Source organism: Pectinophora gossypiella, chromosome 8, assembly GCF_024362695.1.
Source record: "Pectinophora gossypiella chromosome 8, ilPecGoss1.1, whole genome shotgun sequence".
In the NCBI taxonomy this organism is placed as follows: domain Eukaryota; kingdom Metazoa; phylum Arthropoda; class Insecta; order Lepidoptera; family Gelechiidae; genus Pectinophora; species Pectinophora gossypiella.
In genome coordinates, this window is record NC_065411.1 from 10,215,512 (window position 1) to 10,230,353 (window position 14,842).

Below are 14,842 nucleotides of genomic sequence, written 5' to 3' on the forward strand. Positions count from 1 at the left end.
AGGTATAAAGTTGATTTGTCAGTCTGTTGGATGCCAAAATGGAATAGTGCTTAATACATTTTTATTAAAAAACTTTAATAGAATATGATGAACAACAATTTCAACATAAGAAATCGCAACATATTTAAAGCGACATTATAATCGATTGCTCCAAGCGAGCATTCTCACATATGACCTCAAACGCCTTTCTACAACTATAAATCATGAAAATCGTTTAACATTCACAATGGCCCGATGTTATTGAATACTGAAAGTGAAGATTAAGTCAATCCACTTCGTGCTACAACTTTAGTTTCCAATGGCGAAGACCGGAGCATTTTCTGGCGGCTTTGGCGCTAGTCCCGGGCCATTAGGATGTTGGCAGAGCGCCAACCACGCGAGGTGCAAGTATATTTGTAAGCTTAACATTCAAGGAAGTGTGGAATCTTGGAATAGAACTTCCGTATCGCTGCCCTCAATAAATAAGTTATGTTGTTTAGAAGTTCAATGGCGATTGTTCGACAGCCAGATTGAAACGTTCATTAACTTTGTAACATCGAATTTGGTACAGCAACAATGTGATTGGGACCAAAGGGCACTGAACTTCTGAATAAAATGCTGGGTATAACAAAGTAAGTTCAGTGGCAAGAAAATAATATTTAACCGGTTTTAAGTTTTGATTACTCATATAATATATATGTTGCTAATATATTATTTGGTCTCCCTATTGAATGTATTTACAATATATATGTTGCTAATATATATATATATATTTCTGAAAATGATGTCAATATACATGATGACGAGACAGAAATATAATTGTAAACTTTCAACTAATCAGTAACAAGTGGCAAGCAAGTTTGTTTTCGTATTACTTCGTTACTCGTTGGACAACTCACGTACCCATTACATATATGTAGAACATTAAACACAGTTCTAGGCGATGTAAGCGTGTAATCTAGTTACAGTCCTTATTCCAGGCCAAGTTCTAAATAACGCGGCATGTAGCGCGGATGCGCCGAGGCACAATTCTCACCGCACGTCGTCGGCAGCTCGGCGCACACGCAGCGTTTCGCAAGCCAGCGGTATTGACCGACAACCGTTTGAAGGACAACTCTGTTTACAGCACTTGGCTAATTTCGGTTGCACCACAATACTCTAATGTGAAACGTGCTATACCGACCTCATGAGAAAATGTATACAAAGTTTTGATTGGCTTTAATAACCGCTACGTGAAGTTATAGCATAGAAATAGAGAAAGTAAATGGCGTGAAATTAAAATACTTGTATGGGAATATTACCATGTATATTAAATATTAATCACGCACTATACTAAAGCAAATAATGGCAATGAACATGAAAAATAAAACCTAATGGAAAGTAATTAATGTTTAAAAATGCAGGCGTGGCGAACCTGTTGGAAGACAATTTTCTCACAATTTTATATAAGACCGCCGTTTTACGATGAACCGAAGCACCCACTTTGCATTAATGTGATTTGACCAAGGTTATGGAGTTGCTTTAACTGCACATTTCATCCTAAAATGAGCATTGTTATATTGCTATCCATAATACTCTTTTGTGTTGAAATCTTCCTATCGTAGCCTAATAGCAGTAGATACATTCAACCATTGCCGAGAACTTGCATTTTTTTTTAAATTTATTTCATACTATTTACGTATATCATTTATCTTTCAAAGTCTGTCGATCTACCTAAGGGACTCCAAATCACAGACTGGTTTTCTCTAAGTATTGATTTAAAAAATCTAGTATAGTATATTGTACTTACGTATTGTGCAAAATGCACTATCTTTCAACCCACAGGTCAATGAGCATCTGTGCAGATCAATATTATCGACCTACGCAACCAACCCGTACTTAGCCAACAATATAAAACTCGTTAAAAGTCTATAGTAGTTGTATTTGTATCAGTAACATTGTTTTTCAATAAACAGTTTCTAAGAGTATGGACGTGACACGTTTAAAAAAGGGAGATCTGGGCTGCGCGCGGGCCGTAATTATACTCTGTTACCTTATTGTTACATTGTTTGTGTGTGTGTTTTGCAACTTTCCTCTATTTACTGTTTCTCTATTCTAAAGTTGTGAACTCTTTACTCCTTCATTTGCATGTTACGATCGTCCTCTTCGGATTAAGGTGCGCATGAAAGCCAGTTTTGGCGATGGCTTTCGCTTTCGTCTGCTTCGATTTATAAATATTTTCGGCAATCGGATTTCGATAAGAATTTAATAGTTTACATTAACCAGTTTCCATTGATACACAACTCCAATTTCTTTTTATAAAACATTTCAAATTGTTTACAAAAACATGTCCCTAATGGCCAACATTCCAAGTTTTGTTTCGGAAAGTCATGAAAATAAACTAAATTATTAATCAATTTATTTTAGTTTTGTTCGAAAGCAAAAGGAAAGCAGCAAATTGAGTCTAGGTAGTTATAATCTAAGCTGCCAGTTTCAAGCTTGGTAACACGAGCATCTCGAAAGCTGATTACTTGGCATATAGATGGTGTAGGTATATGGTGTATGTTGCATAGGAGTAGAGAGGTTGTGATTTGTAAACCAGTCCGCGCCACCACTTTCAACCGCAGAGCCGACAGACGGCAACCAGTCGCACCCACAACCCTACTGGCGACCTGTCTAGCGATTAGAGTATTTACTCAACCCGTTTAATTATACCGCCACTTGTACACTTGTTAAAGATTCTCGTATCTTGTTAAGTTTTTAGCGGTAAACTGTCCTAATTAAACGAGAATTTTTTTATGCCGAATAACAGAAATTCCTTTTAGAGATTTTTTTAAAGTAACCATAAGATTCATATCATTCTGCTGAACAGATTGTTGAAAGGATAAGTATTTTTTATGAAATGGTTATAAACAAATTGTTACATATTGCTTTTTAAATCACGCAATTCTGACGATAATGATAAGTTAAACCTTCAACTTCCAATTACTGAGACCAATGTACCTCGTTATCCAATGTTTAGCACGTGCGGTACGTACACGAAAGAGCCGAGCAATTAATGTATTGAGATGCGTCCGTTGGCCTCGCCAGTAACATGTAAGACAATCCGTTTACATAAGAAGGTCGTCCACACGCCAACTGTGGCGTGACCGAAACAATTATTGACCATAATCATTGCAAAAATAATTCAATCGTCAACTAGCTTCAACATCGTTGCGTACTTTGTAACTTATATTAGTTATTAGCAGGTACCTATATAAACTCATAAAACTGCCTATATACGTCCCACTGCTGGGCACAGGCCTCCCCTCAATCAACCGGAGGGGGTATGGAGCATACTCCACCACGCTGCTCCAATGCGGGTTGGTGGAGGTGTTTTAACGGCTACTAGCCGGGACCAACGGCTTAACGTGCCCTCCGAAGCACGGAATCATCTTACTTTTTCGGACAATCAGGTGATTCAAGCCTGAAAAGTCCTTACCAAACAAAGGACAGTCTCACAAAGTGATTTCGACAATGTCCCCATCGGGAATCGAACCCGGACCTCCAGATCGTGAGCCTAACGCTCTAACCACTAGACCACGGAGGCTGTTATTATGTTATTATGTGGACAATAATAAAAAAAATGTTAAAGGTTAGGTGGTTAAAAGATCACATTGAAACATTTCATCTAAAACAGCAATATACTTTTTGATTTACATTGCGCACTTACTTTATATGCACAAGTGTCAAATATATGCATTATTATTATGTAGACGAATTGCTTCAATTTTGCCTTATAGACCCTCAGTTTTTGCAATAGAGCCACTGGTTGGTCAAGTAACTACTTAAATCATCTTGATAATTAAATGAAATATTCTTTACGATGTAATGAAAGGGGTAAATCAAATAATCACGAATGAAATTGCGGGAAGTTGCTAGTTGAGTATAAATAAAACAATCGAGATAAAGACGTAGGGTTCACCATTATTGTCAGTTTGTTTTCTATTTTTAATTCAAATCTCCATTATAAGTACCAGAAGATTGTATGAAACTGAAATGTAAACATAAATAACACGAACAAAGAACTGTGCACTTTGTACGGGATCTTAAATCTGTGCTTAAGAAGTCCAAACATTGAGTTAATTTGCATAATCAGATCACGATGTTAGCAGTGCGGTGTCGAGCGCGGGCGCCACTCGGCATTCAAATGACGATATTCGGCAGCTTTCATTCCCAAGGTCGCGACGCTGCCGCTCCACTTTTCACCAACTACTTTCTGTTTCCTACTTAGATCGTTGGATCTACTGCTATCATATTTCGAAGCAACAACCAGCAATTACTTTCCACGTAAAAATATTCAACAACAATATTTATGTCAGCTGGTAATTACTTGTACGAATGCTTCATGACGAGAATGGTAACGTTACGAAGTAAATATGCTTATTGAAACAATTATGCAACGACAGTAACTGTTTCAATGCATGAGCGTATAATGGCCATTCAAAAGTTTATTAACTCCCGAGTTGCAGGAGAATGGAGCCCTCGAACAAAAGACTTAAACGCGCGATGCCACGAAATCGCACGAGAAGTATACCGCTGTACGCCTCATTACGACTCGCGAGGCACTATTTATGTCGTATTCATATGTCACGGTAGGTATACTAGACGCTGCATCGTAGTATGTAGGTAATATCTCACAATGGAGCGAGCTGCCTTTCTCCACATCCGCGAGTGTCGTTAACATGCCCGACTGAGGAACCTAATCGTTTGCGTTTTATTTCGATCGCTGACATATGGAGCTTTGTTTACATTCGCTTGCGCACCTGGGCAGCGGCTGTATTTTCTCGTTGAAGTATTGTGTGTTGGGTGTGTTAGAGCATGATGGCGACGCTCACCTGAGCGGAATCGGCTGGAAGGGGAACCTGGGCGCGGGCAGCTGCGGCGCGATGATGGGCGGCGGCGGGTGCGGCGGCTGGTGCGGGTGCGGGTGCAGCGGCGGCAGCGGCGCCAGCACGGGCGGCGCGTGCGGTACTGGCGGCGGCAGCGTGCTGTACGGCGGCGGCGGCACGCACTCGGCCGGCTCGGGCCGCCGCGGCCGGCGCGCGCGCCGCCGCCGTGGCTCCTCAGTCTGGCACTCTGCGCTCGCTACACTCCGCTCGCGCTCCGTCTGCACGGCACTGTTCACGTTACGCCCGATGGGCGCATCTTGCACCTGCACTATGTTCACACTGGACACGTTCGGTCGGCTCGGCTCGCCCGGCACGCGCACCGAGACCGAGTCCGACTTGCGAAGCTGGGCGGGCGCCGGCACGGGCAGCCGCATCTCGTGGCGGGGAGTGATCGCGCGGTATGACGCGCGCGCATGACGACCGCCGTTCGGCGACTGGGGGGCGCACGCGGCCGGCTGCCCCCCGCCCCCGCGCGGCGCCAGCGCGCCATCCGTGCGCGAGCGCGCGAGTGCTGGCGGCGAGCGGCACTCGTAGGGCTGCCACAGCAGCGAGGACAGCGCCTCGGCGGCGGACGGCGGCGGCGCGTGCGGCGGGAACAACGCGCTCATCGCGCCCACACCCGCCGCCGCGCCGCCTCCGCGCGATCCCGCACCATACTACCTGCAACAAACACACACCACATACAAGTATAGCTAAAGTCACCATTTACTGTACTAATCATTTATACATTTTCAATTAATCTAACACAATTTAAAATTATCGTCGGCAGTACTAAAGAGGGTACACCCTTGCAAACCGTGTACATGATGGTCACAGTTCTCAAATAATTAATTATCAAAAATAGAAGAAGAATTGACTTAAAATTAAAAAAATATATATTTCTATTAAGACACAAAAAAAAATATAATATTATAGTCATACGAGTATAACGGTTTCATTGTTTTATAATTGCGGATGTTGCCAAATATCTTTCATATAAAAGACATCAACGCGTTACGTAACTTTCCTACTAATCCAAGTCATTAGTAGGTATACCACTCTGTATTAAAATCTGCAAACTGAATTAAAATTGCAGATAAACTTAGATATCATTCGATGCTCATTTTATTACTCTCATTCATATGCATGCATGCGTCTCCTTCAAAATATATGTGTTAATATATCCGGATGTAAGTTATGTGTCTGAAACTAGGCTAGTCTCTTAATAATAAAAAATAATTTTGATATTCTGTTAAATTATATACTCATTTTCATAAAATTTAAGAGATATAATTTCCTTGCAGGAATTACCTCTTTATAATTAACTTTAAAATTTTAAACAAGATTTTAATTATATCATTAAAAACATCTCCATAAACTTAATAAAATGAACAATATTCATCATCGTTTCGATCTAAGAGGATGATGCTTAGGTCGAAACGATGCTTTCACAAAAAATCCAAATATCACATTCAAAGGTTAAATGTATGTAAGAAGAAACTCCTAACAAGCAAAAGTTTATATTTACTGTCCCAGAGGAACAAGGAAGTGTTACATTCGAGGGTATGCGTATATACGCATCTTATCTACGTAGTGTATTTACGTTTTTACGTTACGTAGTGTATCTACGCAGTGTAATTTTCTCATCAAATGCATAATTTGTATAAGGTAACCAGTTCATATTACGTCAAAAACATTAATTTAAAAGCATTGCAATTATGGCAAGTAAAGATAAAATATTAAGGTAATATTGATTCATGATAGTTGGCTTTAAATGCAGGTCATCATCATCATCAGCCCATTAACGTCCCCACTGCTGGGGCACGGGCCTTCCCTATGGATGGATAGGGAGATCGGGCCTTAAACCATCACGCGGGCTCAGTGCGGATTGATGGTTATTAACGACTGCTAATGCAGCCGGGACCAACCGCTTATCGTGCCTTCCGAAGCACGGAGGAGCTCGAGATGAAAACTTTTTTTTTTGTGGTCACCCATCCTATGACCGGCCTTTGCGAAAGTTGCTTAACTTAAATGCAGGTACAACATTATAAACTTTATATTTTTAAAGAACGTCTAGGGCCCTGTGCCGAGGTTTTTCTTGCAACTTATTTTCGAGGGCTATACAGGTTGTTAGAAGCTGCAGTAGTTTGAGGCGTATGTTACCTACCGAATAAAGATATTTTTGAATTAAATTTTGAATCAACATAACAAACATACAAGTAAATTATACGTATATATACGAGTTATCAAGATTTACCTACTTATTACCTGCTTATAATTTGTCGTACTAATGAAAGTAAACTATCTCGGTCGGTAATGTCATGTAATAAGTCTAAGTGTCTACTTAACTATATTTTTTTGCTATAATAATATGCAAACTGTTAATATTGTAACAAGTACCGTGCAGAGATCGCTGATGGCTATAGTGGTGTGCTGTGTCGATGCTAAGCTGAGCTGTGCTGTGCTGATCGAGTTTAAACTGAGCTGTCGTTACTTTTTATTACGCAATTATTTTATTTAACAATCAGAATAATAAATACTCTTTGGTTGATTATAGTGGATATATTCTCAATAATAAATTGATACAGACATAATTTAAACTTTTTACGTTCGGTACATTTTTAGTCTGTGGTTTTATAAAGAAAAGAGTAGATTCTCTGTTGTTATTTTTTCATGGCGGTAAGTAATTGAGAAAAGTTGTTACTTAAATAAATATTAGCGCAATTATACACCATAAAAACTATTTCATATTTAATTATGCGTCCCCTTTTACAATATATTTCATTCGAAGATCTCAGAAAAGCTTCGCATCGCACCGATGCTTTCTTTAGTTACGTAATTCATACAACTCCATGTAAGCGAGTCTAATCTTTTGTTGTTAGTATATTTTTCGTCTTCGCACCATCACTCCTTTTATGTCGGAGATCACATCACATAAAGGTTAACTTGCGTAATTTGTTATTGCCAGTCTTATCGTCAAAAGTATAAGGTGTTAAATAAGTTCTCAAACCGTTTAAATTAAAATAACGAGAATTCCCATCGTTAAGCATAATATTTCTTAATAAAAAGCAACTCGAGAGAGTGAATGAGCACTTGTCATCAGTAAGTGGGACTATAATTGAAGCGCGACAAAATAAAAATAGAATGATTTCGTTAAGTTCAATTTAAGTTATTCAATTCCTTTAGTGAATAAAAGAAAGTGAACAATCGAAATCCAATTAAATGGCAACATTCTGTACGTAACCGATTATTACATCGTAAAACAGTTTCCTGCCCACACCGCAAGTTATGCAAATCAATAACAGCACCAGTAAATTTCTAGTGGATAGTCTCTCGGATTATCGTGATCGACTACAGCTGTCTGCATAATTCCCGTGCACGGGAAACCTGTTTTCAAACGGAAAGTTTAAAGCCCGCCGCACTTGCTTTTCTACTTAATTGAGCTCTACTCTTCCTTCTTTCATTTAAACGCTAGCAACACTTATTATATCACTTCCCTTACTTAAGCCGGGATGGCGCGTTATGCATAAATAATCTCCCGTCTACCTAGTTTCACTTAATCCTTTCAGACAAACGCCGTTCAAAAGAATAGAGATTTACCCCAACCAAGGATAATATTGTGCAGCTCTTATGCAAGAATAACTTATTCCTTAGACAGCGAGGAGAAACTTTATGAAATTTTAATATCAGCTAAAGTTGGTATTTAAGTCGATAAGTCGGTGTGTCGGCCAGGATATTACATTCAGTGGAACGAACATTATCTTCCCTCCAATTTTGAAAGTACTTTTGCCCTAGTAGATATTATAAGACGTTTATCAAGCCATAATAATTAAATCGTGATATTGCAAAGAGTAACTTGTTTAGTATATTCTACAGATTAAAAAATAAAATATTTTTTCCTTCCATAAAATATGTAAATCGTTAGATAGTAACAAAATTACCGGTAAAACTACGGCGTCCATACCAAAATGTAAACGAGGGAAAAACGGCCGAGTCGGCCGATCATTTGCTCTCCAATTTACGACTACGACAGGTACTTAACGCTAAAGGATGTAGGTATTACGTCAGGACGGCAGTAGCCGGGATCAGCAGATGAAGAGAAACCTCTTATATGATACTTTCTCCAAGGCCGCTCTGGCGCCGATCCCCTCTCAACGCTCCTACACACAAACACCGGTACTGTTATATCATGTACTGTTATGGTATCGTTATTAGTCGTACTTTCTTTACAGTTGACACGTTAATGAATAGCATTGTATTTGTCACGGACGTGTGTGAAACGCGAACTTGTTTTGCACCTTGGTACTTCATACCACAACAAAAAATATTCATTTTTTTGAATAGTGATCTGTCTTTTTAAATTGGTTGATTACAATTTCTTCAGAAATGTCGATTTTACGATCAATGAGTTATTTTACCTGATATCGTTCGTAACATCAGCAGGATTCAATGCGGTTTAATTATAACGGCGTATCTGACATATCTCGGATATCGGTGTTGTGGTTTTGTTACGTAAATTATCAAACCTAATATTCATTACTTACTGTATTTCCCACGTCAGAAATTATTAATTTATATACTATAATATATAATCATAGCTTTAATTGCATAGGTAAGTACGTTTAGAAATGAATGGAAAGATTTAATATAATTAATATTCCTTTGATTACTATTCGAAAATAGCTTTTAGGTAGAACTTGTTAAATGTGGTTTTAGTAACTAAGGAGATTTTCTAAAATTTTCATGGGTCATGGAAAACTATAAAAACCAGTAAGTAGGTTCTCTCAGAATAATGACCATTAAAGGATAATTGTCTAGTTTAAGATAAATCATTACATAGTGAACTTAATCTCAGCTAAAACTATCTAGTCTTAAAAAGTACCGTTGCCGCCATTGTCTATCGTCGACAATGCCCATAACACTGGTCTTTTTGCGACGAGTTTTATTACAAAAAAACTACTCATTTCTCGGTTTAAAGCACGCACCAATGAAGCGTCACGCTTTCTCTGAAGGTCGACGCTTCGCCGTGCTAAAGTTTCTTGCCAGCAAATTGCCCTATGACTCGAAACAAGTGGCTTTTCACGACCGCCTCTCTAACTCTGATTGACGTGGTTTGACCACGACAATCGCTTGCATCCGGGTCTCGAGACAACGCTGTACTATTGCCCAATTATTATGACTTCCTAATTATAATTGATCTGGAAATAAATACTTAGTTACATTATATCGTAATATGTTGTCTACTACCAAATCTAAAATAAATATTAAGTTGGTTTTACATTTATTACATTTTACAAACCATGCAAGATGGTTTTACATTCCAGACATAAAGGTGTACGTTATTAATGTGGCGTACAACTCAAATTCTATTGCGCTGATCAGATATCTAATTTCAACTGTCAAACTGTCTTCTCAATCTGACCTCTGACTTCTCAAAATTGTAGAGGTACATTTTGTTCATTGAACTGCGCGCGTGTTATACTTAGTAGATTCAAACTGAAGATATTTGTTATTTTAAAGCCGGATAGCTACAAAAAGTCTATGTTACACACTAGTAACGAAATGCAAGATCAAAATTAGAACGTATTAGCAGTATCGCGTCTTTATAAAATCAATTCTTATTTGAAAATTTCGTCCAATACGTCAGGGATTAATTTCTCCACCAAAATCATCGGTAGGGCTGTAGTGTTTGATCATCCGCATTATCCGAACATTTATCAGATGCTGGTTCTGCGCCCGAGTGTAATCCATCCTCATAAGCGTCTGATCGCTACACGCGCGCCCACAGTTCGGCTGCGTAATCTCTTTCAATTTTTCACAAACACCCCTCTGTCCCGCTAACGACCATAGAATGACAATATCCTGCGCTTAACCTACACCGATTTGTATGAACGTCCAGCAACAGTAAAAAATATAAGCTATTTTTTGAATCTATAAAATTTTAAACGATTTTCGAAACTATTGTTCACTTGCTCACAAAAAATCCTGTTATAAAATGTTAGTAGTTTTTCGAAAAAGAGTATGCATGAGTTTTCAATCAAATATAGCTAATTATATTTTAAATATTGTACTCTTATCAAACGTAACTTGATCAATTCGTAACAGGCAAATCGTGAATCGCATTGAGTATTTGTTACAAAACAAACAATTCCAACTGTTTGTGCGGCCGGTAATGAAATGAAGTCCCACGGTCGAAATCAAACATACGGACGAATACCTAACATTTAGGAATACACAACGATAACACCTAAAGCAAGCAAGGGAAAATTATAATTGACAAATTTTATTTACTTTCCCTTTAACGTTTATTGTGCCGTCAAACGAAATTACCAACGCTAAATGTGCAGACTTTATGGGTTGTTTTCTAGGCTATAATTTCATATTTGCTGTTGGTCTTTTACTGAGGAAAGCTCTGTAATGATCGTTTGTTGACTTAGGATCTCACTTGGTGGTTACAAACCTTTTAAACAATATCAGATATTTATTAAGAGAAATCCAAGCTTACTCTGCGCCTTTCCTTAGTTATTGCGAAGTTTACTTTAGACGCGCAATAACATCATGATAATGAAAATTTTGAATTACAATGAAAAGGAAATATACTAGCCCGCTGTAATGCTTTCTCCAAAATGTGAAGTTCGCGTTGGGAAAATAAGTGGAGTGCGTTCCCTTTGTCGCAGCGCACATAACAATGGCGCCGGAACTCGGAATAAAAATGAAAGTGGATTTGCCTGTTATTTTTATAAACCCGACAATCTTGTTTCGTTCTGTGGCCTCATTTGCATAGGGCAGGGGCGGACAACCTGCGGTCTGTTGAAAGTTATACGAACTTAAACGAGTTATACGATATTGGTTGTGTAGATGTATAATGTTTAATTGTTGTTGTTACAAAATGCAACTTAAATGTTACATCTAAGATTGAGTTGAACCCGACAATCCTACTAAAGCAAAATCGATAATTACAGCATACTATTTTTCACTCCCATAAACGCGTCACAACTACCAAATTTTAGTTGCAGAGTATGTAATTAATTATGGTAATTAATTCAAAGGCGAACACACATTACAAGCATAAAATAATAATGTTTTAATTTCATCAATCACTTATTGTTCAGAAATGTTGACAGCTTCTGGCGCCCGATGGCCGACCATAGAGTCCAAGCGCCACTCCGCAGTACTAGAGCGGAAACTTAAAGCAATTTATGAGAATAAGCCATTATGATCTAGAAGAGCTCCTGAAAGCCAAATTAAGTTACATTTCTTTGGCTCATTCTTTATCCTTGTTCCAAAGTTTTAAGCGGAGCTCCTGAGATTCTTTAAACATAATTGAATCCAGCTTATATTTGGCAATGTCTGTAATTGGATTAAGTTCTTGAACGAAGCCCAATCTTAAAATCGGATCACTTAATGCTTCTCAAAATATAATGAATTGAAGAAGGTGAATATAAAGAATTATTCTCAAACTCATTGGTTTCCTTAAATTTAACAAACTAAAGTTTGCGAGTTTTAAAGAAAATTCTTTGTTTAAACAATTGCTTAGTACTAGAACAATCATGTATATTCCACACTGTATACTGCACAGAACTGAAAAAAAGCTATGATGATTCCTGTGTAACTCTAACTGGCTCTTGATATGTCTGAATTTAAATCAAATCAAATATACTTTATTGCACAGAACTAAAATTCAACAATCAGACAACATATGCATATTTAACTTACTTGCATTTCAAAAACACAATCTATAATGTTGTCACTATTGCCGTTCCTGGGAATTTTCCCTCTTTGGGATGTTACCAACAGTAAAAAAGCGCAAAAGTTATGTAAAAAGAGTTTTATTGCCTGGCCTTTAGGCAGATAGGATCAGAGCACAAGAAACAATAATTTGACAAAACAGCAACCAGTGTCCTTCAAAGTATTTACAATACAATACAATACAATACAAAAACGCTTTATTGCACATATAAACACAACACTAAAAACAATTACAAATGTGACAGGAGAAGTACCCCCCCTCCCCCCGCCTCCCCCCCCCGCCTTATTGCTAAATAGCTATTTCTTCCAGGCAACCTTAGTGTGAATGAACTTGCTACATATTAATACATGCAATAAGGCCGCCCAAATTGTACTGTATGCATGTGTTATGTCTGATTGTTGAAATTTAGTTCTGTGCAATAAAGTATATTTGGTTTGATTTGATTTGATATTGGAGTCGGAGACGGTGCAATACGGGTATAAGTAAATTGTAATGCAATATAATTTAAAACGATCTACATAAAACATACATACATAGGCATACACATACATGCAAACATACTTATTTACGACAGGAACATTCACACTTTGGAAACATTTCCAGGAACGGCACATCACTGGTTGTCACAGAGTCGGGTAGGTACTTCCTTACCTGATATATAACCTGCTTTTAACTATTTAGCTATTCAGATATAGCACCATGTGGCGCTGCAACAAAAACCCGCTTGTATCGCCATGATATGAAAACCTCACATAGAAGTTGACACCTGCTACACATACATCATATGTGCACCTTTGCTAATTTCCGGCCAAATAAATAAATAATAATAATAATAAATAAAGCTTTATTTTTTCCCACACAGACAGTTTAACAAACAACATAACGACATAACAAAGTTATAACTATAACAACTGTATGAGAGAGTGGTGTCTGTACTAGGATGCCCTGTATGACAGATCACCAGCCTCTCCACACTCCAAATCAGGTGCTAGGTATTTTATTATGTTTAAGTTACAGTTTGAATTATAGACTGTATACAATAATATAATAGGTGGGATAGTCTTCTGTTAATACTTTCCGGTCAAAGGTAAAAGAACACTTTCTACAACTTTCTATTAAAAATATTAATGCTTCATGTAAGCCATATATAACTCACATACATAATAGTATATACACACACATATAGTATAATACATAATATACAGAATTATTAATTTATTTATTTTTCTTATTATTTTCTTTTTCCTCAAATACTTTATATTACGGTTTAGGTACGTAATTATGTGCTTAGACTTTAGAGCCCAGTTCTTTTTGTTTTACTGTTTTTTGATTCCCCAACCGGCTGCAGCTGAAAATAGCGTCATAGTCTTGCTACAGCTAGGCCGTGACATTTGCTGAGCTGAAGCCGTTTCGGCACTATGTATAATTATTATTATTTTTTTGTTAATTAGTGTTAAGTATGCCGAATAAATATTTTCTCTTTCTTTCTTTCTTTCTTTCTTTCTTTCTTTCTTTCTTTTTATTTAAAAATAAGAGAAGGTTAAAGAACGTTGGGCATGCTTGTGTGTGTGTGTGTGTGTGTGAGTGTGTGTTAATAGTTGATGCTGTCTGCGGCAAATCTACAATAAGTCACGTCAAAAAAACCCATTTGCTAAAAGTGTAAACATACGCTAGATTCTCATAATAATCTTCATCGAATTCTCGTCGTCACAGCAATGCAAATGCTAATTATCTTCTTAAACCTGCAGCACAATTCGCGAAATCAAATTACACTGGCGAATGCATTAAATTGCCCCTAGTATGATGTATGACGTATACATACGTATAGGTATATAGACGGAATGATGGAATTGAAAAAGTGCTGGAAAGAGTTGAAGAAAAGAGAACCATATTGAAGAGTATAGAGAACCGGAGAGGAAATATGATTGGCCACATAATACGATTCATTTATAACAAACATTATAGAAGGAAAAATTGAAGGGAAGAGAGGAAGAGGTAGACCTAGGAGAACATTTATGAAACAAATAAAAGAGAAGGTGCAGGTCGTGTCGTATCGGGAGGTGAAGGTTTTGGCGGGAAGAAGAGAGGAATGGCGATTACTCCCTCGACAAGAGCGCAGCTCTTAAATAGAGAGAGAGAGAGAGAGAGATGCACCTAGGTATAATGTTTTATCATATAACATACTCGTAAATAATATCACCACATCTAGATTAAATTGTCTTAA

The 14,842-nt window shown here is 37.8% G+C and overlaps 1 protein-coding gene across 1 annotated transcript in view; it reads right to left on the reverse strand.

The window, feature by feature from the left end:
- The window catches only part of LOC126369130 (uncharacterized), a 116,029-nt gene extending 110,532 nt beyond the window's left edge, over positions 1–5,497 (reverse strand). Inside the window, exon 1 of the mRNA XM_050013423.1 lies at positions 4,836–5,497. Coding sequence (XP_049869380.1) covers positions 4,836–5,497 — 662 coding nt within the window. The remainder of the gene's footprint in view (positions 1–4,835) is intronic.
- Between the last annotated feature and the right edge of the window lie 9,345 nt (positions 5,498–14,842).